This window comes from Myotis brandtii, unplaced genomic scaffold, assembly GCF_000412655.1.
Source record: "Myotis brandtii unplaced genomic scaffold, ASM41265v1 scaffold49, whole genome shotgun sequence".
NCBI classification, from domain to species: Eukaryota; Metazoa; Chordata; class Mammalia; order Chiroptera; family Vespertilionidae; genus Myotis; species Myotis brandtii.
In genome coordinates, this window is record NW_005368707.1 from 5,879,771 (window position 1) to 5,903,730 (window position 23,960).

At 39.9% G+C, this 23,960-nt stretch overlaps 1 protein-coding gene across 1 annotated transcript in view; it reads left to right on the forward strand.

The window, feature by feature from the left end:
- DHTKD1 (dehydrogenase E1 and transketolase domain containing 1) overlaps positions 1-23,960 on the forward strand; it is a 43,539-nt gene that overhangs the window by 793 nt on the left and 18,786 nt on the right. The window contains exons 2-9 of the mRNA XM_014547996.1: positions 1,340-1,551; positions 2,332-2,526; positions 5,118-5,387; positions 10,160-10,331; positions 14,323-14,521; positions 16,098-16,410; positions 18,316-18,400; positions 18,877-19,016. Of these exons, the coding sequence (XP_014403482.1) occupies positions 1,351-1,551; positions 2,332-2,526; positions 5,118-5,387; positions 10,160-10,331; positions 14,323-14,521; positions 16,098-16,410; positions 18,316-18,400; positions 18,877-19,016 (1,575 nt within the window). The 5' untranslated portion in view covers positions 1,340-1,350. The remainder of the gene's footprint in view (positions 1-1,339; positions 1,552-2,331; positions 2,527-5,117; positions 5,388-10,159; positions 10,332-14,322; positions 14,522-16,097; positions 16,411-18,315; positions 18,401-18,876; positions 19,017-23,960) is intronic.

A 23,960-nucleotide genomic window follows, 5' to 3' on the forward strand; every position in this document is an offset into this window, starting at 1 on the left:
TAATGTAAATATCTGATATGCAGGATGGTCTTAGGCGACCCCTGTGAAAGGGTCGTTCGACCGCCAAAGGGGTAGCGACCCACAGGTTGAGAACCGCTGCTCTAGACAGATGACCAACAGGTATATGGAAAAGTACTCAGGGAAGTGCAAATCAAAACCATAATGAGATATCACCGCACACCTGTTAGAATTGGCTATTGTCAACAAAACAAAAGATGCAAGTGTTGGTGAGGATGAGGAGAAAAGGAATTCTTGTGCACTGTTGGTGAGAATGTAATCTGGTGTAGCCACTGTAGAAAACAGCATGGAGGTTCCTCAGCAAATTAAAAATAAAACCATCATATGATCCAGCAATTCCATTTCTGGGTATTTATCTAAAGGAATTGAAATCAGGATCTTGAAGAGATATCTGCACTCCCATGTTCTTGAAACATTGGACAATCACTATTGAAGATCTAAAGTTTATTGTAAGAAACGTAAGAAATGTAAAGTAAATATTTGTTTGTTTTTTTGCATGTGACATTTGTGATACTTTTTATTTATTTATGTATCTTAAAATATATTTTTATTGCTTTCAGAGAGGAAGGGAGAGGAAGAGAGAGAGAAACATCAATGATGAGAGAGTGTCATTGATCGGCTGTCTTATGCAGGCCCCACACTGGGGATCAAGCCTGCAGCCCAAGCATGTGCCCTTGACTGGAATCGAACAAGGGACCCTTTAGTCCGCAGGCCGATGCTCTACGCACTAAGCCAAACCTGGCCGGGCAATGTTGGTTTGTTAACTCATGCTGTAGGTTTAGGCAAATGACTGATAACTGATTTGGTGCTGAGCTAATGACATTACAAACTTCCCTTTTCTTTGACTGAGTATCAGGGAGATTTCTTTTTACCTTTAAATGTTGCTTTGGAATCAATATTAATTCACATTAAGACCAACTGTTTAATGATAAACATTGCTTTACAGATATTTATTAAGACTTAAACATTTTGGTAGATAGATATTTGAGATAAAGGTAGAACATAAGCTATGTAGTTATGAAGCAGATGAAAAAGTGGGTTTTGAAGTTTTAGTTTAAATGACTCTAGAATCAAAATTTGACATAAAACAGTATGTCTGTATGCTTGTGAAGAGATATTTTTTTTCTCTTCTAGTTTTACTACCTTGTGCTTTTGATAATATTTTTAGATTTGCTTCTAGAAAAATGTAGATAAGCACTGATAATGACCCAAGTTATTTGGAATGAAATGCTCTGAATTGAAAAAATTATTTTGGTATGTTCTATAATTAGTTACATGGTTGACTCTTCTTTAAGAGGATCTCTTTGATTCCATTTCATAGGATTATTGGACATGGGGAAGGACGAGGCCTCTCTTGAGGAAGTATTAGCCTATCTCAACCAAATCTACTGTGGGCAGATTTCCATTGAAACCTCCCAACTTCAGAGACAGGAGGAGAAAGACTGGTTTGCAAAGCGGTTTGAGGAGCTGAAAAAGGAGACATTTACTACAGAAGAGCGAAAACATCTGTCCAAACTAATGCTAGAATCTCAGGTATAAAAGCAGCAGCTAATGGAATAGGTCAGCTCATTTCCTACAAAGATATATAAATACTGGAGAGGGAATTAGGCATTAAATCTCTGAACATACCCCTACCTACCCCCTCCCCATTACCTCAACACAACAGACAATATAACACACACCACTTTATTCTGAGTAGGAAAAAGTAAATCGCCAAACAGTGGAGCTATTGGTTCTCCTCAGAGTCAGAATATTTTATATGTGTGTCTATTCACTCCATAAAGATTACAAAATCCTTAAGATCTTCTCTTTTTATTACCTGAAGTAATAAAAAACGATGCATGGAAGACAAATCAATATGAATTAATGGAATTGAATGTTTGTCGGGGCTATTACCAGGACTCAGGCATATCAAGAGGACAAAAAAATTTATTCCCAATAATTCAGACAGTTGGCCAGTTTGAATCCTTGATCAAATAGTACTGTAGAGCCTGATACTAAAACTCAGGCAGCAGAAATCTGAGGCTCTGCCCCTACTCTGGAAGAACACACATTTAAGGGGGTTCCTTTTGGGGTTAGTTAGTCTACCTCTCAGGTTATTTTCTGTTCATCCCTTACTGCGGTCGGGTGTCCTTGGCAAGGCGTTCCTGCTGGACTCTGGGTGACATGTTTTTCTTTGGGGTTGGTAGTGACGGGCACAGCTGCAGCCACTTGAGGTAGTGTGGGGTCTTAACAACACACATAATTATGTCCTACTTTGACCTAAGTAGTCAGCTAATGTGTAACTAATATGTCTGATGTGATGTCCCATAGGAATTTGACCACTTTTTGGCCACCAAGTTTGCCACAGTGAAGCGATATGGAGGCGAAGGAGCTGAAAGCATGATGGGCTTTTTCCATGAGTTGCTGAAAATGTCAGCCTACAGTGGGATCACTGATGTCATCATTGGAATGCCCCATAGGGGGAGACTTAATTTACTGACAGGACTTCTGCAGTTCCCTCCAGAGGTAAGATACTTTCTATGACATACAATAAAACCGATGGTAATAATTCCTTTTAGAAAACTGACTAAGTATATGAATCATTGGTCCAGGATATAGCTTAGTTAATTGATGGAATCCAGTACCGCTGGATAGAATGGGTATTATGTTGATTTTCTGCATATCCTTATATGGGTTCTTCTTTCAGGGAATTTAAAGTTTAGTTTATTTCCTTAAGGATGATATGAATAGATAAATTCTGTTCTTTGAAGCATGCTTTTCTTACTTCATAAAAATTGTTCAAAAGAACACAAAGATTTGCACAATTTTATACAATTTTACCTTCCAAGAAGTCAATGTTACCCTTCAGTTATTTACAGAGTTTATAGTTAATGGATTGTACTAAAACTAATGATACATTGCTATCTTAAGAGACCACCTAAGCGAGTGGTTTTATAGATAATTGGATCTTGGTATTTCTGTTCAGTCCAACTCAGCTGCTCTGCTCTATAAGTCTCTCAAAAGACTTGGGAATCAGGACTGAAGACCTGATGTCAGAGAACATCAGAGAGACTTGATATTTAATAAAGTTGTAGCCATTATTTGTGAATAAGCCTCATTACTGTCCTTTTCTAGGGGATTAAAAATCACTACAAATGTTAAAGGGACTGTCAAAATTAGATGGAGTGAATGGAGCCCATTGAAGATGTGTTGTCATTAAGAATATTAGAAAATCTATGTAGTATCATGTCTAGGGGCCAAGCTTTACCACTATTACTCAGACCTCACTGTTTCTGATGCTAAGAGATTGATAATCAGCTTTTAAAAGACAAATACCTTAGAAAAGGTAGCGTATGACAGGATAAAGTAATTGACAGATGGAGCATGTGCTTAGATACATGCAGAAATTCTTAAACCAAAAATTGCATTCCTAAAATATCTCAGATGAAGAAATTACTCAAAGATGAAAAAGTAATTATAAATGATCATACTTGTGACAAACACATCTGTATATACACTATGTATGGTTCTATTTGTAGATAGGTAACTAAGCTTTTGCAAACTAGAGAAGCTTCGGGGTCATTCAAACAATTTGGCAAACTGAGAATAACATGCTGCTTTTGGTTAATATTTTGGTTTGAGACCCAGCTTTGTTATAGGACCTTTAACAATTTAATTTCTCTTACTTGTTCACTTTAAAAATGGGTAATAAGGTTTGTCTCGTAGAAGACTGAAAATGAAGTGAGACAATATATGTAGAAAAGTCCTTTGAGTACTGGACTTCTATAGTTTTTTTTATTGTTTAAAGTATTATATATGTCTCCTTTTTCCCCGATTGCCCCCCCCATCCACTCCCACCCGCGAGGGCAAGCCCCCACTGCCCCAGTGTCTGTGTTCATTGGTTATGCTAATATGCATGTATACAAGTCCTTTGGTTGGTCTCTACCCCTCTCCCCCCGCCTCTTGTCTCTAGATCTATTTTTGTTCATAAGTTTATGTTAATCCTTATATCCCACAAATGAGTGAGATCATGTGATATTTATCTTTCTCCGACTGGCTTATTTTGCTTAGCATAATGCTCTCCAGTTCCATCCATGCTGTTGCAAATGGTAAAAGTTCCTTCTTTTTTACAGCAGCATAATATTCCATTGTGTAGATGTACGACAATTTTTTTTAATCCACTCATCTGCTGATGGGCACTTAGGCTGTTTCCAAATCTTAGCTATTGTAAATTGTGCTGTTATGAACATAGGGGTGCATATATCCTTTCTGATTGGTGTTTCTGGTTTCTTGGAATGTAGTCCTAGAAGTGGGATTACTGGGTCAATTGGGAGTTCCATTTTTAACTTTTTGAGGAAACTCCATACTGTTTTCCATAGTGGCTTATGCTCAATTAATATTTCACAAAGGAGGCAAGAGCATAAAATGGAGTCATGACAGTCTCTTCAATAAATGGTTCTTGGAAATTTGGTCAGATACATGCAAAAAAATGAAACTAGATCACCAACTTACACCATACACAAAAACAAACTCAAAATGGCTAAAGGACTTAAATGTAAGATGGGAAACCATAAAAATCTTAGAAGACTCCATAGGCAGCAAAAGATCAGACATATGTCGTAGCAATATCTTTACCGATACAGCTCCTAGGGCTATGGAAACTAAGGAAAAAGTAAACAAATAGAATTACTATAGTTTTTTAGATGTAACTAGAGCTAAAAATATAGTTGTCTCTTCTCTAAATGGGATTGGGATTAAGTTCTGTTATTTTCCTCTCGACCTTTAATGAAATTAATTAAAAAAGTTCTTTTGAAAATATATTCTAACAAGTGTATTTAAGAAAATTATTGTATTTACTGCAAGGCAGAGGTAACTTACAGTCTATGTCATGTTAGACTCCTCATAAAGTGTTACTACTTCATTTGATTTTGAAGGTATTCAAAAAGTTTTGCGCATTGGAGCAGTTAGAAGTTTTGTCCATATCTTTAAATAATGGATGGTAATAATTATAAAAGCATGTGCATAAAGTGTCTTTGTATTGCGTAATTTAAACTAGCCACTTCTCAGTTATGATTTAAAAAAACCACATTTTTTTCTTGTATGTGTATCTGCAATAGCTGATGTTTCGCAAAATGCGAGGCTTAAGTGAATTTCCGGAAGATGTACCAGCCACCGGAGATGTCCTGTCTCACCTGACCTCCTCAGTTGACCTGGACTTTGGTGCGCACCATCCCCTGCATGTGACAATGCTGCCTAACCCCTCACACCTGGAAGCTGTTAACCCTGTGGCTGTCGGGAAGACTCGGGGAAGGCAGCAGTCTAGACAGGATGGGGACTACTCTCCAGACACTTCGGCTCAGCCTGGGGACAAAGTCATTTGCCTGCAGGTACTTCTAGCTTCAGGAAGTGTGATCAGGGTTTGGGAAGATGAGGGAGAAAGAATGTCCAAGTTGGTAGGTCTGAAAGGAGATGGCAGGCATTTAAGATGAAACAGATGAACTTTTAGGGAAAACAATATTCTGGGGTTGTTTTAAAAATCAATAACAGAAATGAGGACTAGTGTCAAGGCAACGGACTTCAGACTGGTTTTCACTGTGCTTTTCCTTTCTCCAGTTACGAATTAATTAAGGGGTTATTGACTGGCATACCGACTACTGCTGGGAGGATGGGTGTCATTGCTTCTCTGAAAGTATGGCCTCCTAGGAAACCACGTGGTACCCATATATCTAAAAAGGCTACACCAGTCTGGATTTATTTTTATTTTTTAAAACATTTTATTGATTTTTTACAGAGAGAAAGGGAGAGGGATAGAGAGAGAGAAACATTGATGAGAGAAACATCAATCAGCTGCCTCCTGCACACCCCCTACTGGGGATGTGCCCACAACCAAGGTACATGCCCTTGACTGGAATCGAACCTGTGACACAGGCCAACGCTCTATCCACGGAGCCAAACCAGTTAGGGCTGGATTTATTTATTTATTTTTTGCTTGTTTGTTTTAAAGTGACGTTTTTGGTATGAAAGTAATGGATACAAATTATTGCCCTTGCTGGTTTGGCTCAGTGGATAGAGTGTCGGCTGGAGAACTGAAGGGGCCTGGGTTTGATTCCAGTCAAGGGCAAGGGCACGTACCTCTGTTGCAGGCTCAATCCCTGGCCCTGGTCGGCAGCATGTGGGAGGCAACAATGTGTCTCTCTCGCATCGATGTTTCTCTTTCTCTGTCTTTCCCCCTCCCTTCCACTTTCTAAAAATTAATCAATGGAAAAATATCCTTGGGTGGGGATTAACAACAACAGCAAAAGGATACAAATTATTAGTGTGGCTCTTGCTTCCCCTGCACCTCCCGCAAATGGTATCTTTTAGAGGTTTGGTTGTAAGTCCCTTTAAAAAAAAATTATTGATTTCAGAGAGAGGAAGGGAGAGGGAGAGAGAGATAGAAGCATCAATAATGAGAGAGAATCATTGATTGGCTGCCTCCTGCATGCCTCCTACTGGGGATGGAGCCTGCAACCTGGTTCATAGGTCAACGCTCAACCACTGAGCCATGCCAGTCCGGCTTGCTTTTTTTAAAGGGATAAATTATCCTGGATGTCAGTAATTGAGTCTTCAAACCCAACAGAAATCTACAAACCTATATATAAGGCAGTAGAATATGTGGCTATGTATACAGATAACTACAGTATCTTATTCATGTTAATTGTTCATGGACCAGAAACTTGTGGAAAATACTTGGGGATAGGCAGACTGGATTTGATTATGATATGGCATTGTTAGCGTATGGGATCTGGGTCCAAAGCAAGTCTGCCTAGGGCCTGCCGTAGTGTGTGGGTTCTTGACTTCACTTAGGAAAGATTTCACAACACAAGTCCAGGTGATTTTGAGAGCATGTTTGTTACAGTTGGGGACAGTGAGACAAAGGAAGGGCTTAAGGTAGAAGAAGCAACAGGAGAGAGCCTAGGCCGGGCTGCTGTTAGCTCACTGGGAAATAAAAGTCACAGTGACAGAAGTGAGCCAAGTTGGGGCTGCTGTCAGTTCACTGGAAAATCAGAGAAAATGGAGGCCTTGGACACAGGTTCAGGGGGACAGCCCGGGAGGAGCTGCCAATGCCCACTGCTCCCCTGGTTGTAAGTCTCTTGGGGACCCTTAGAGTTTAGGAGAAAGAGAGCTGAGATACAAGGTGTGGGCATGATTTAGTGAGTGTGTGCTGTGGGTCCTTTGTCTTGAGGCTTTTTATCTTTCTTTGGCCAGAATCCTAGGGAGGTCTCAGGGGAGGGTCTTAACAGAAGATTCATTAGCTTTCCAGGGATGCCCTTCAATATGTTGATTCATCAAATTGTGCATATAGAGGGGGCAGGGGTTATTTTCTGGTTAGTTTTATATTCAAAGAACATCATTGAAGAGGGACTAGGACCGAGGCTGGTCTGCCCTGGGACAGTCTGGAATGTGTAAACTTATTTGCTTCTAAGTGTCCTTGATTAGGGAAGATAAAACTTGTGATTCATTAGCTGCCTGTAAATTGCTGAAATTGTTTGTCTTTGTTTAATTATTTTGTCTCAATTTTCCTTATTTCACTTGTCAAGGAATTTCCCTAGCTTCTTACTATGCTGCCACAATATTTCTAAATAGAAAACTCCAAATTGTTAGCCAGATATTCTCTCTCTTTTTTCTTTTTAAAATTTTTATTTTTAATTACAGTTTACATTCAATATTATTTTGCATTAGTTTCAAGTATACAGCATATGGTTAAACAATCCTGTGCTTTAGAACAAAGTGTTCTTCTCAATATTTCCAGTACCCACCTGGCACCATCTATGTTATTGACTATATCCCTATGCTGTACTTTACATGAGACTATTTTGTAACTATCAATTTGTACTTCTTCATCCCTTCACCTTACTTAATGATTTTGCATGTGTTTTATTTGTTCTATAAATTACAAAGACAGATATTCCCTTTACCTTTCTCTTGACTTAATTCATGATACAAAATTTTTCCTAAGTGAAGTCAAGAACCTCCACATTACGGGTAGTCATTTACATTTACCCACTACATTAAGCAGATCCTAAGATTGATTTCTGAAGTAAGAGATAAAAATGGCATTTTCTTTGAAGTTATGAGAAACCGACTGCCCACTGTTGCCCGCTTTGCGTTCCCAAAATATTTTCCCTGCTCTGTTTGTGCATTCCTTGCTCAAGTACATGATTCTAATTTCTTGTGGGAACTCTAAATTTGGAGCCTATAAAATCATGGTGATGAGATGCTACTTTGTCTGCCTGTCCTCTGTTTTTCTTAGTCCTGGACCTGGTAAAAGTGGATTCTCATTTGTAATCTCCTGTGTGTGTCCAAGCTCCCCCATCCCTATCCTCCAGTCTTGTTTGACTGAGTGGCTGCTACTTCACCCAGCATTTGTTTGTGCTTATGGGCCCTTAATCCCACAAAGCTTTATGGAGCATAGTGGAGTGGTTTCTTTCTTTATTTAAGAGGGAAAATAAAATTAGCAAATGACAGGTGTGCTTTAGTGCCAAGAATCCTAAGACCAGGATAAAACGATGCAAGTTATGAACATATGTTATATTCTTATCAAAGCCTAGTTTACTGTGACATTTTTGTAAAGGAGCAGAAAAGGCACTTACCTTTCTTCCTTGCTTCACTGACCTCTTTTTACATCCTTACCCCACAAAAAGTCCCATCAGCAAGGGAGCCTAAGGGTGAGGGATCCCTTGACCCTGTGTGGCTGCTAGTTGGACTTTACAATGCAGCACAGTGTAGAAAAGACAGGGACTGTGGAACCAGGAAGACCTGAGCTCACATCCTGGCTTTGCTGCCTTGTAGTTTGGCGTGTTTGGTTGTTACGTGCGTTCTCTGAATCTCATAGGTAAAATGAGAGTAAAATGTTAATTCCTCATTGTATTCTGAGGATTACGTGAGAACAGGTGCATAATAAATTCCTTAATCCAGGAAAATGGCTTGGAGGAGTGGGGAAATAAGTAGAAAAGATGGCGGTATCACAATCAGAGAAGGTCTAGTCTAGCGTCTAGCGCAAGCCATGTGAAATATATACTGTTTCTGAACCTAGGTTTTCTCATCTGTAAAAAGGACAGTAGTGACTTCCTTACCTGCCCCCTCACTCCAGCCTGGCTGTTGAGTGGATCAGTAGATAGTGAATAGTGCTGTGGAGATAATGTAAGGGTATGTTATCGCTGTGTATAAATATTCCAGAAAGTCAGTTATCCCCCTGGACCCTAGGTGTGGGGAGGTATGGACTGGAAATTTCACTTAGGCACGGGAGTGCTTCCTTTCTTACTCAAAATATTCTACTTAAATAAAAATAACTCTCTATAGGACATTAACAATATCATTAAAAATGAACTTCCAAGTATTTTTTCTTAATTCATATTTAGGCATTTTAATTCTCTTATCATTAGAGCCATAAAGATTGCTTTAAGTTAGGGCATATCAGATCATTTTATTCTTTAGTTCAGTATCTTAACTGTTTATGATAATTGTCTTTTTAGCATAGAATCTGTAGAGCTTATATTTCCTTCTAAGATCTTCTAAGATCTACAGTTTCTTCATTATTAGCTTTTAGCTTTTCTTTAAAAAAAAATCCCCCTTCTCTTTTGTGATATTATGATCTAGCAGACTTCAAATGTTCTGGAAGAGTAGCATATATTAGACATTCTCTCATAATAACATTTTATTTTTTCCTCAAAACATTTGTTTGGGCAAAGGGAGAGTTCAAAGCTGTGCACTATTCCTTATATCTCACAGCCTGTTTCCATGAAAGTTTTACTAGTCCTGGTTTTCTTTCCTGGACCTCCAATAGCCCTTCCTTCTATGGTGCTGCTGTATGTTCTAGACTGTTGATGAGTATACTAGAAGTGCTGGGATAGGGGATGATATGGGATGGAAAGAGCAGGCCAACTGGTAGTAGCTGCAAGAGGAAAAAAACTGATTTAGCATCTTTGAAAGCTGCTTTAGATCAGCATAACTATTCTAGGAAATCCTACAACCAGCAGATTTTTAGGAGGGCAGGGGAGCAGTGAGAAGGTGGTTGTTTTTATTCCTGTTACTATTTGAAAACAATTTATTCCAGTCTGAAAACATAAAATTTTCCATTGTTTATGTTCCTTTTCTTTTATTCTCCCCCGTAATTTAGGTTCACGGTGATGCTTCTTTCTGTGGTCAAGGGATTGTTCCTGAAACATTTACGCTCTCTAATCTCCCACATTTCAGAATTGGTGGAAGTGTCCACCTGATTGTCAATAACCAGCTGGGCTACACCACTCCGGCAGAAAGAGGAAGGTCTTCCTTATACTGTAGTGATATTGGTATGTAACAGAATTGTTGGTGTTGCTGGGTCAGACAAGGAATTTCTAGAGGAACTTCTAGTTCACTTGGAACAGTGAGCCTCACTGGTTATCCCATTTTAAGTTTTGGATCAGATACTTTCAGTGTTGTTAGCTAATATTTATTTTAAATTCGGAGCATAGTCTTTATATCCAAGGAAATAAGACTAGAGTGGAACTTAGACGGTGCAATCTCAAATTGCTTAAATATCCAGTTAAATGATCTGGAAACCAGAGATCAACACAATTAGTCAACATTAAAGTAATTGTCTTTATGATGTTCAAACTTGGGGTACTCAAATCTTAGTAAAAAAGGATATGTTCAATTCAATAAGGGATTAATATCTAAAATATATAAAGAACTAATACAACTTAATAATAAAAACAATTCGATTAAAAAGGGGCCAGAGGAATTGAATAGACATTTTTCCAAAGAAGATATACTGATGGCCAACAGGCACATGAAAAGGTGCTCAACATCACTAATCATCAGGGAAATGCAAATCAGAACCACAGTGAGGTATCACACATACCTCTCAATAAAAAAGACAAGAGACAACAGGTGCTGGTGAGGATGTGGTAAAAAGGGACTCTTATGCACTGTTGGTGGGAATGTAAATTACTCCAACCACTATGGAAAACAATATGGAGATTCCTCAAAAAATTAAAAATAGATGTACCATAAGATTCAGAAAATCCACTTCTGGCTATGTATGCAAAGGAAATGAAAACAGGATTTCGACAAGATATCTGCACTCCATGTTTATGACAGCATTATTCACAATAGCCAAGATATGGAAGCAACCCAAATGTCCATCACTGGATGAATAGATAAAGAAATATGGTAGGTATACACATGGAATATTGCCGGGAGCCGGTCCATCCTTGCTGCTTGACACAGTCGCTGCAGAGAAGGAACGTCTGCACAGCATATGTTTCAAGGGACCGGGCGTATATAGCATACTGTTCTTAATATGTTTGCTCCCCTTAGCGCTATGTGTTTTAACCAAGGTCACCTCTCCGAGAAAGGTTGTTTCCCCAGGTAGATATTTTTCCCTGAAGTTAGGGAGGAGATAAAACCCCTTAACTAAGTGCCAGGCGGGTAGTTAATCACTTTAACTACAAACAATCATGCTTAAACTACATAATCTTTACTCCCTGGAATGGAGATAAGAAACACCCTAACCTTTGGAATAGAAGTTGATAGGATTAAAATCAACTGGTATAAATACAGATGTAACAAGACAACAGGACACAGAACCTAGACACAGAACCTAGTGAGAGAACCTGGCTGAAGAACCTAGAGACAGAACCTAGAGACAGAACCTAGTGAGAGAACATGGCAAAAGATCCTGGACAGAACCTGGCTACAGAACTTGGCTGGAGAACCTAGACAGAACATGGCGGGAGAACCTGGATAGAACCTGACTAGAACCTGGCTACAGAACCTGACTGGAGATCCGGGCTAGAACCTGGCTGGAGAACCTAGCGAGAGAACATGGACACAGAACCTGGCTGGAGATCCTGACCAGAACTTGGCTGGAGATCCTGGCTAGAGAACCTGGCTAGGCTGCTGATCAACTGAACGCTCTCTCCGTGTCATTCCTTCTTCTCCGACTCCGTCCACACCTTTGGGGATCCCTGGACCTGCTGGGGTTGGGCCCCAACAGAATATTATTCAGTCATGAGAAAGGAATACATCCTGCCATCCATTTGTGCCAACATGGATGGACCTTTGAGCACAGTATGCTAAGCAAGATAGGTCAGACAGAAAAAGACAAGTATTGTATGATATCACTTATATGTAGAACCCTAAAAAAAAGTCATAGATGTGAAAAAGCAGAGTAAAATGGTGGTTACCAGGGGATCGAGGTGGGGGCAAGGATAAAGGTACAAATGTGTGAATAGTAATGAATAGTAAATAAGCCATAGAGATCTAATGTGCAGTATATAATGAATATAGTCAGTAATACTGCACTATCGTGGTATAATGTGATAAATATTGCTTCAATGGCAATCATATCACAATATATAAAGTATCAAAGTAATATTCTGTATATCTTGAATTTACAAATTTTAATGTCGTTTATTTTATTTATTTTTATTATCTTTTAATCCTTATCCGAGGATTTTTTCCATTGATTTTTAGAGAGAGTGGAAGAGAGAGAGAAAGACAGAAACATCATTGTGAGAGAAACACATCTATTGGTTGCCTCCTGCATGAGCCCGGACCAGGGCCCGGGCTGGGGAGGAGCCTGCAACCAAGATACGTGCCCTTGACTGGAATTGAACCTGGGATCCTGTGGTTCACTGGCTGATGCTTTATCCACTGAGCAAACTGGCTAGGGCTCAAATTTTTTTTTTTAAAGTATATGTTCAGCCACTAAATTTGGCCCAGTAGTTTGGCTAGACATCAGATGTGAAGAATGATGGTTGCCTTGTTTTAACCTATGAAAATTGGCAGTATTAAGAGAAATGCAGGATTTTAAATATCTATACAATTAAATGGTATTTATTGATTTTTAGAGAGAGAGAGGAAGAAACATCCATTTGTTGTCCCACTTATTTATGCATTCATTGGTTGCTTCTGGTATGTGTCCTGGCTGGGGATCGACCCTGAAACCTTGGTGTATCAGGATGACACTCTCAACCAACCGTGCTACCTGGCCAGGACAGAAATGCAGAGCTTTTATTACCTAGTCTCTATTTCACAGAGTTATAAGAAACTAGTGGCCTGGTGCATGAAATTCATGCACATTAAAAGGGGATTAATTAGAGGAAATATTTTAATATTGCTATTTGCCCTTTCTCTATAATAGAAGTGTCAGAGATGAAAGAAAATTAGTAAAATGTATATGAAAATCTTCCTTCTGTCAGAGTCTGGGGCGTGCTGCGGGACCCAGAGTCAAGTCCCTGCCCACCCGCGGCACCTTAAAATCACGAGAGACCCAGACCCAGCCGGCCCCACCTCCATTGGATGAGATCCAGACCTGGCTGGCCCCACCCTTCTCAAGCCCTACTGGGTGGGGGGCGCAGTCTCAGGTCCCCCGGTGCAGCCTGAGGTCCCCTGGACCGGTGCCGGGGCGGGGGGTGCGGCCTGAGGTCCCCCGTCAAGCCCTGCCAGGCGGGGGACGAGGCCTGAGGTCCTCCGTCAAGCCCTGCCGGGCGGGGGGGTGCAGCCTGAGGTCCCCTGGCCTGGCGCCAGGGAAGGGGGCGTGGTCTGAGGTCCCCTGTCAAGCCCCACCAGGCGGGGGGTGCAGCCTCAGGTCCCTGCTGATTGCTCATTAAGGCTCATTACGGGAACTTGGCCTCTGCTGTGGGCACAGCCATCTTGTGTTACGGAATCCCTGCCTCCGCTGTGGGCGCAGCCATCTTGACCGTTATGGTGTGATGGTCAATTTGCATATTCACTCTTTATTAGATAAGATGTTAGATGGTAGGATCTATTCTGTTTTAGACCCAGAGCCTGGCCCGGATGTGCTTTGGGACTACGTGAATTTTTTGTGATTAGTTAGAGATACTGAAAACTCCTTCTTGAACTCCTTTTTGGAGAAAATCCATTTTTTCCCCTTTAGGATGCATCCTCTCATAATCCTTTTTCTTAGAAGGAAAGATAATAGTAATAATGTCAATAACAAAATAACTGTTAGTTATTACACACCAGGCACTGTTAAGTATATGCATTACCTCATTTAATGTTTACAATAATGCTAAGAGGTAGGAGCTATTATCCCAGTGTTATAGATAGGGAGACTGAGATTCATAACTTTATCAAGGTCACACAGTAAGTCACAGAATTGTGACTTGAACTCATTCTTGTCAACTGGACTCCAAAGTTTGAGTTAACAGCCAATCCAAACTACCTTTGAAGATGTGGGCTGCCTCTCCATGCAGGCAACAGGACTTGGCGCTGGGCTGATGACGTCTGGCTCACTTCATCTTGGTCACTTCATCTTGGTCTTCTCTGCCTCAGGGAAGCTTGTGGGCTGTGCCATCATCCATGTCAATGGAGATAGCCCAGAGGAAGTGCTCCGTGCCACACGACTGGCTTTTGAATACCAGCGCCAATTCCGGAAGGATGTGATTGTTGATTTGTTATGCTACAGGCAGTGGGGCCACAATGAGCTGGATGAGCCTTTCTTCACCAACCCAGTCATGTACAAAATCATCAGGTACAATCATACACCTTCATTTAATGTGCCCTCTCCCCCTTGGTGCCACATTATAATTTTTGTTAGACATTCTCAATTAGAATGACCAATTTTCCGGGTTTGTGTGTGAGACATGAAGCTTTCAGTGTTAAAACTGGGACTCCAAAGTCCTGGGCAGACTGGGATGGTCACCCTATGGGTGTCAGGAAAGCTCCCCATATTCTTCAAATTCTACATGTTTCGTCAATGAACAGGCAAAGTGGGCAACTCAACAACCTCACTTAGCAGATGGGAAGATGGACTAGGAGGACTTAGGCAGAGCCTTGCCTGAAGTTACTTAGTATGGCATTAACAGGGTCAGAAACAGAACCTCCATGATCCACTTCTGCAAACTATAGATGGGGACCTACTCTGTACCTTGGCACGATGTTGGATTTTAATGAAAGTCCAGAACTGTGCTGTCCAATATAGCAGTCACTTAAGTGGCTACTGAATGCTTGAAATGTGGTGAGTCTTGATGGAGACATGCTGTGAGTATAATCTACACACCAGATTTCAAAGATTTAATATGAAAAAAAGATGTTAACTATCTCAATAATTTTTATATTAATTAGATATTAAGTGACAATATTTTGGATATATTGATTTAAATAAATATGATTAAAATTAATTCTACCTGTTTCTTTTTACCTTTTCTAATGTGACTACTAGGAAATTTAAAATTCCACATTGGCTTGTATTATACTAGTAGTTCAGTGCTGAGTAGGGGGTTAATGTGACAGAGAAAAATGTCACTTTTTAGATACTAGAACGTAAAAATAGATCCCTCTTCTCTACTTTATTTCCTCATGGACATAAATTAAAGCAGAGGAAATAACTTGGTGGCATTTTATGAGCCTTTCTGGTCATAGGGAGCAGGCTGCTTTTGGAAGAACAAATCTGGTTCTTTATTTAGATCTGAGCTTAGCAGCAGAATTACTTGATGTGCCCCAGTGCCCCATTTAAAATAATCTATCCTGCTAACCTCTCACTTTGGTCAGAATTAAATATGATAATATATCTGAACAGACTTTACAGTTTAAAGTGTTATGCAAATATAGAGTGGCATTATTATTGTTATAAAACCCAGGAGATGAATAGGTACAGGATTCTTAAAGACACCTGAAACAGATGTTGGCAATTTTGGGTTTAATACTTTTTAAAACAAAGGGGTGCTGAATGGGTAGATTATATAGGTCAGTCCTATAAGTAACTGAATTTACCAATTGATTAAAAAACTAATTATTTCTATCTAAATGTAGATGAAAATTCATAAAGATAAATTTGTTTCCTCTTGCTTCCCTGGATGAAGTTGTTACTCACCATTGCCTTTTTGAAGAAAATAATTTATTGGAGTGAAAGTCACATAAAATGGACCATTTAAAATTCAATAGCAGTACATTCACAATGACATACAACCACCCCTCTATCTAGTTCCAAAGCATTTCCTACATGCCTTTTTACAGCGATGACACATCACATATCTTTGACAATGACTGTATCTGTCTCTTTGATTTTTACAAATCAGATTGATTTATTCCCCCTCTTTCTTGGACAGAGCCCGAAAGAGCATTCCAGACACTTATGCAGAGAACCTTATTGCCAATGGACTCATGACTCAGGAGGAGGTGTCAGAAATCAAAGCCTCCTACTATGCAAAGTTAAATGACCATTTAAATAACCTGACCCACTATAGCCCCCCTGCCACTCACCTGCAGGCCCACTGGCAGGGCCTGGCTCAGCCAGAGGCTCGCATTACCACCTGGAACACAGGTGTGCCCCTTGATCTCCTTCGGTTTATTGGTGGCAAGTCTGTGGAGGTGCCGGAGGAACTCCAGATGCACAGTCACCTTCTGAAGATGTATGTTCAGGTGGGGAGCCCTGAAATCTCTGATTATTATTTGTTTCTTGTGCAAATTGATATTTGGTCATTTGGTTGGCTAATTTGTTTGACATGTTTATTATATGTTATTATGTTCTAGGACAGTGATAGCAAAACTTTTGAGCTCGGCGTGTCAGCATTTTGAATAACCCTAACTTAACTCTGGTGCCGTGTCACATATAGAAATTTTTTGATATTTACAACCATAGTAAAACAAAGACTTATATTTTTGATATTTATTTTATATATTTAAATGCCATTTAACAAAGAAAAATCAACCAAAAAAAATGAGTTCACCTCTGACACGCGTGTCATAGGTTCGCCATCACTGTTCTAGGAACAGATCTAGTGGTGTTTTGGTACTGATAGTCAATTAACTCACATTTTGTCTACTTCTTTTTTCCCTCCCTTCCTTCCGCCCTCCCTCCCTCCCTCCCTCCCTTCCTTCCTTCCTTACTTATACATATTTAATACATTAAATATACATGTACTACATGCACATTATTAAATACTAGAGGCCCAGTGCATAAAAATTTGTGCACTTGGGGGTAGGGGTACCTCAGCCCAGCCTGTGCCCTCTCGTAGTCCAGGACCCCTCAGGGGATGTCCACCTGCCAGCTTAGGCCTGGTTCCTGGGGGACCGGGCCTAAGCTGGCAGTCAGACATCCCTCTGGCAGCCTGGGAGCCCTCAGGGGATGTCCGACTAATGGTTTAGGCCTGCTCCTGTGGGCAGCGGGCCTAAGCCGTCAGTTGGACATCCTTAGTGCTGCCATGGAGCCTCTCCCGCCTACCGCTGCTGCGCTCACCAGCCTTGAGGCCGGGTTCTGGCTGAGTGGCGCTCCCCCTGTGGGAGCGCATTGACCACCAGGGGGCAGCTCCTATGTTGAGCATCTGCCCCCTGGTGGTCAGTGCACATCATAGCAACCGGTTGTTCCACCATTTGGTCAATTTGCATATTAGTCTTTTATTATATAGGGTACAGCAATACCAGAATGCCTGTTTGGATTGTTCTGACCAGAAAACCCTTTCATTGTTTAGGGTGCCTTAAATGTAATAAATAAAAATCAACACACACACCCCAGAGTCAACTGTTGAGAGCCTTAATCATGTTGAGGTTTTACATATTGTCTCACGTTAAATATGCATATGACAAACCCTTCTGGTTTGCCTAGCTCTCAGGGGTTTCCTGGAACACTGGACTTTCAGTGCTGAAAACAGAACAAGGAGTTAAAGGCCTTCATCTTTCTTAAACTTGGATGAAGAAACTTTGCCTTTTGAATTATTTTTAAAACACTAACTTCATTTTGTTTTTTGTTAATACTCACCCAAGGATATTTTTTTCCCATTGATTTTTAGAGAGTGGAAAGGAGAGGGAGAGGGAGAGACAGAGACAGAGAAACATCAATGTGAGAAAGACACATCGATTGGTTATGCGCCCCAACTGGGGCTGAGGCTCGAGCCTGCAACTGAAGTATGCTCTTGACCTGAATTGAACCCACAGTCACTCAGTCCATGGGCCAATTCACTAACCACTGAGCTAAAGTGGCTGGGGCCATTTTGGGGTTTTAATTACAGGTATAGAGACTATTAAAACAAACTATGTATTCACCATCCAGGTGAAGAAATAGAATATTATAAATAAGTTCCCTGTGAAACCCTCCCTGCTGCCATCATTCACCCACAGGGTGAACAACTAACCTGAGCACCTGTGTATTTTGCCTGTTTTAAGATGACAGATGATTGCCACCAGACTTTCATGTATTCTTCTGCACTTTCTGTTTTGTTTAACATAATGTATTTGATACTTCCCATTGTTGCATTACATTATTTTTAACTCTGTGAAAAAGGATAATGGACTCAAAGTTTCTTTTTTTTCTCCCCTTCAATTTTACAGTCTAGACTGGAGAAGGTGATGGATGGAACCAAGTTAGACTGGGCCACGGCAGAAGCTCTTGCCTTAGGCTCATTGCTTGCTCAAGGTAAGAAGTTTCTGTTTAGCTGCACAGCTGGTAGGAGATGCTTTAATATAATGTTGGTTACATGTGATCTCTGCAGATTTTTAAGTGACAGCTACCTCCTATTATTTTTATTAACCAGAGAGATTCTAAAACACGTTATCTTTTCTTAACTGACAATATTATTTAATTTTAGTATGTAATGTTGACAACCTTCATCAGAGAATAGAGCAATCATACCTGGAAAAAAAGGGCTCGGAGCTGGATATTTTCCTCTAAAAATTATAGGGTAAATGAGGACTCTCCATTCTTATACAATCTCACTTTGACTACAGACCTTTACTAGTACATATAGGACTGGTATATTTGAATAAGGATAATCTATTATGCTAAGGAAAACTCTCAGGATAAGTTGATATATAAGAATTCAGGGTCACCATGTCTTATTACTAGGTTATTCATGGGAATCTGGATTCCCCCCCCCCCCTTGCTTGCTTAAGGTTTTAATGTCCGTCTGAGTGGCCAAGATGTTGGCCGTGGAACGTTTAGTCAGAGACATGCAATGGTTGTTTGCCAGAAGACTGACGAAACCTACATCCCTCTGAACCATATGGACCCTCATCAGAAGGGGTTTCTAGAGGTAAGATGTTTCCTTACCTATTTTAAAATCCATATGCTGATGATTATAGTTACAGGATTCTTTTTTTTATTTTTAAATAAGTGTTTAATTCTTTGGTCATGCGTCTTCTGTAATACATGCATATTTGGGCTTCACATTTCCTTGGTGTGCACATATAGCTTTTGTAATACACTTAAAATTGTTTTCTAGTTTTTTGTTGTTATTAATCCTCACCCGAGGATATTTTTCCATTGATTTTTAGAGAGAGTAGAAGGGAGAGGGAGAGAAAGAGAGAAAATCGATGTGAGAGAGACACATTAATTGGTTGCCTCCCACATGCGCTCTGACCAGGGCCCAGTATCAAGCCTGCAACTGAGGTACATGCCCTTGACTAGAATAGAACCCGGGACCCTTTAGTCCTCGGGCAGATGCTCTATTCACTGAGCCAAACCGGCTAGGGCTAGTTACAGGATTCGTAAAGCAACTAGGGATTCAATGCTTTTTGAAGTAAAAGGATGCTGAGTGGATAGACGATATAGGTTTATAAATTTGGACTGGAAGTAACATATCAGCAAGTAGACTAGTTGTTTTACTCTGGCCACTTATCTGTAATAATGTAAGTGTCAAATGGATGTTCTTTTTGTCAATCAAAAATTGATGTTATAGACTGCATATTGCTGGATTCATTAAAGTAAACCTAAGATGTGAATAATTAGTAACATTTCTTTCTTATTACAAAAAAGCCATTTCATCAAGTTACCTTATTCACTAAGGTTTAGTAGGCTTGATGAGTTAATATATTATCACATATTTCCATGTGTCAGTCAGTGAGCTATACTTGTTAGAGTAAAGGATAGGGGCTGGGTCTTCTCATTTTTGTCTCTCCAACAACTAGCATATACCTGGTACGTGAGGTTTATTATAATAAATTATCCTTTAAGGTACAATTAGTGGCCTGTCCTCTTTTTTTCCTACTCTAGCCATTTAAGAACATAACCTTGAGTTCATCAATATCAATATTTATAAAAAAGTTTACTTGTCAAAGGAAAATTCCAGGAAGATGACTTAAAGGACACAGTGCTTAGCTTTCTTTAAGTTAGTCTAAAGCCACCCCTGTGTCAAGTCAGATTAGTGATCTAAATACTGAAATGTTTAATATCCACCCCACCCACCAATGATTCTTATTGAGTTGTGATTTAATATAGTGTATCAATTAGCTTTAAATATTAGTATTTGAAAAGCCCTAATTAAATGCCTTGCCTCTTTTATGAGGGAGCCTTCAAAGATTTCATTTATTATATGCAGATTTATTATAAGATTTATTATAAGATCTCATGTACTTTATGTGCAGACCCGGGGAGAAACACCTGATTGATCTTGGGTTGTCTTTATTGTCTGTACACCATGAATTCTGCAAACTAACCAGCATTCTCTTATTAGAAATGGCTTCGATAAAACAGAAAATAAAGCAATGAATATATGCACTTTTCAAAAAATATATAATGGCTTCTATGAAGGGGTAGAGGCCACAGTAGCCTTGATAAAAGTAAGTAGGTTACCAGATTATGTCTTTTCCTCAACTCTGTTTTGTTTCTCAATCTTAATTTCTCTCTTTGCCTGCACTTACTTTTCACAGTCATGTTACATATTATGTATACTTACAAGACATCTTAAATACTTTTTAGAATAAATAACAGCATTGATAGATTCAAGAAAATAAGGTATACTAGTATACAAAGTACAGTAGATGCATTGGAGAAGGAATAGCTTATTCTACTGGGGAAATCGGGAAAAGTTTGGCAGGGAAGCCAGATTTCAGCTAGGATTTGAAGGACATTAGAAGTTGCTGTTCTAATACATGTAGGGAGAATGTTTGATGTGGACACAATAGCACATAAATAAACAAACAAACAAACAAACAAAAAACAGAGAAGAGCCCAGCCGGTGTTGCTCAGTGGTTGAGCGTCGAGATCATGGTTTGATTCCAGGTCAGGACACCTGGGTTGTGGGCTCGATCCCCAGTAGGGAGTGTGCGGGAGGCAGCCTAATCGATGACTCTTTCTCATCATTGATGTTTCTATCTCTCTCTCCTTCTCTCCCTGAGGTCAACCCTTGACCTTTTAGTTGCCAAACATTCATACACCCTAGATTCCAAATCTAGATCTCAAGACCAGATGCCTGCATTAGCTCCAGATATTATCCTATATAATAAAAGCCTAATATGCAAATTGTCCCCTCAACCAGGAGTTCGATGGGGGGGCAGGGGAGGGAGGTCCCAGCCGGCAGCCAGCAGTTGCTAGGGACTCTACTACTTATATAATTGCCTGGTAGAAACCTCTCTGTCATTCAACTCCCTCATCCTCCTCTAAGTCAAATGTCCAAAACTGAATCCATCATCTTTCCTTTTCCTGCTAGGAAATCCACCAAATCTGCTCCCTTTTCTTCACTCTCTGTTTAGGTGAATGCCATCATCATATACCAGTTGTCTAAGTCACAAAGCCAGAAGATAACTGAGACTACATTTCCTACATCTACTACTAAGTCTTTTAGCTGAATAGTTCTCAAATCTGCCCCATCCTCCATCTGCACTGTTAGTGCCCTAATTCAGGTTCCCAGGATTTCCTGCCTAGATAATTGAGAAGCCGCCTTAGAAATTATCTTTAGGCCCTAGCTGGTTTGGCTCAGGGGATAGAGCGTCGGCCTGTGGACTGAAGGGTCCTGGATTCGATTCCAGTCAAGGGCACATGCCAGGTTGTGGGCTTCATCCCCAGTAGGGGGCATGCAGGAGGCAGCCAATCAATGATTCTCTCTCATCATTGATGTTTCTATCTCTCTCTCCCTCTCCCTTCCCCTCTGAAATCAATAAAAATGTGTGTGTGTGTGTGTGTATATATATATATATGAAATTGTCCTTCACATTCTTTCCCCCCCCCCAATAAGGATTTGATGAATTAATTCATGAATTAATGAATATCTTTATTGTTGAAAGTATTACATATGACCCTCTTTCCCCCATTGACTTCTAGCCCTCCCCCTGCCCCAGGCCTTCATCACCCTATTATCTGAGTCCATGGGTTATTCATTTATGCATACAAGTTCTTTGGTTGATCCCTTCTCTCCTGCCTACCCAACCCTCCTTCCCTCTGAGATTTGAAAGTCTGACCCATGCTTCTATGTCTCTAGATCTATTTTGTTCATTAGATTCTACATATAAGTGAGATGATATACTTATCTTTCTCTGGCTGGCTTATTTCACTTAGAATAATACTCTCCAGGTCCCTCCATGCTTCTGAAAGGTAAGAGATCCTTCTTTTTTACTGCTGCATACTATTCCCTGGTGTAAATGTACCACAGCTTTTTTATCCATTCACCTACTGATGGGCACTTGGGCTGTTTCCAGATCTCAGCTATTGTAAATTGTGCTGCTATGAACATAGGGGTGCATACATTCTTTCTGATTGGTGTTTTGGGTTTCTGTAGGATATATTCCTAGAAGTGGGATCACTAGGTCAAATGGCAGTTTTTCATATTTAATTTTTAAAAAACATATTTTTATTAATTTCAGAGAGGAAGGGAGAGATAGAAACAGCAGTGATGAGAGAGAATCATTGATCAAACGCCTCCTGTGCACCCCACACTGGGGATTGAGCCTGAAAACCGGGTATGTGCCCTGACTGGGAATCAAACTGTAACCTATTGGTTTATAGGTTGATACTCAACCACTGAGCCATACCGACCGGGCCATATTTAATTTTTTGAGGAAACTCCATACTGGTTTCCATAATGGTTGCACCAGTCTGCATTACCACCAGTAGTGTACTAGGGTTCCCTTTTCTCCACATCCTTGCTAGCACTTGTCGTTTGTTGATTTGTTAATGGTAGCCATTCTGACAGGTGTGAGGTGATACCTTATTGTCGTTTTAATTTGCATCTCTCTGATGATCAGTAACTTTGAGCATTTTTCATATGTGTCTTGGCCATCTGCATATCCCCTTTGGAGAAGTGTCTATTTAGGTCATTTGCCCATTTTATAATTGGATTGTTTGTCCTTCTTTTGTTAAATTGTATAAGTTCCTTATATATTTTAGATATTAACCCTTTATGAGATGTATCATTGCCAAATATGTTCTCCCATACAATGGGCTCCCTTTGCATTTTGTTAACAGTTTCTTTTGCTGTGCAAAAGTTTTTATTTTGATATAGTCCCATTTGTTTATTTTCTCCCTACTTTCCTTTGCCCTAAGAGATGTATCCATAAACATATTGCTACGTGAGATGTCAGAGATTTTTGTGCCTATGGCTTCTTCTAGGATTTTATGGTGTCACGACTTATATTTAAGTCTTTTATCCATTTTGAGTTCATTATTGTGTATGGTGTAAATTGGTGGTCTAGTTTCATTTTTTTGCATGTATCTGTCCAATTTTCCCAATACCATTTATTGAAGAGACGGTCTTGACTCCATTGTGTGTTCTTGCCTCCTTTGTCAAATATTAATTGAGCATATGTCTTGGGTTGATTTCTGGGGTTTCTGTTCTATATGCCTGTTCTTTGTGCCAGTATCAGGATACTTTGATTACAGTGGCTTTGTAGTATAACTTGACTAGTGTCCCAGTGCACGGATTTGTACACACTGAAAGGAAATTAATTAGAAGAAATATTTTAATATTGCTATCCGCCCTTTCTCTATAATAGAAGTGTCAACCAAATTCATGATCGACAATGACAGATTGAAACACACACATGCGATTGGTGCCAGCAAGAGCTTTATATGTATCATGCATATGCAAGTCAACTTAGCCTTTTATATATAGAGATAAACTTGCTTAATTAGGCCTGGTTTCTGATTTAGCTAAACTTTTTCCAGCCCAGTGAAGCACCCCAACTTCTCTTTCAGGTAATTGTCAGCAACACAGCAGTAAATATCAACATGAAGCAGATTATTATTGTAGATCATGCAGGGAGAA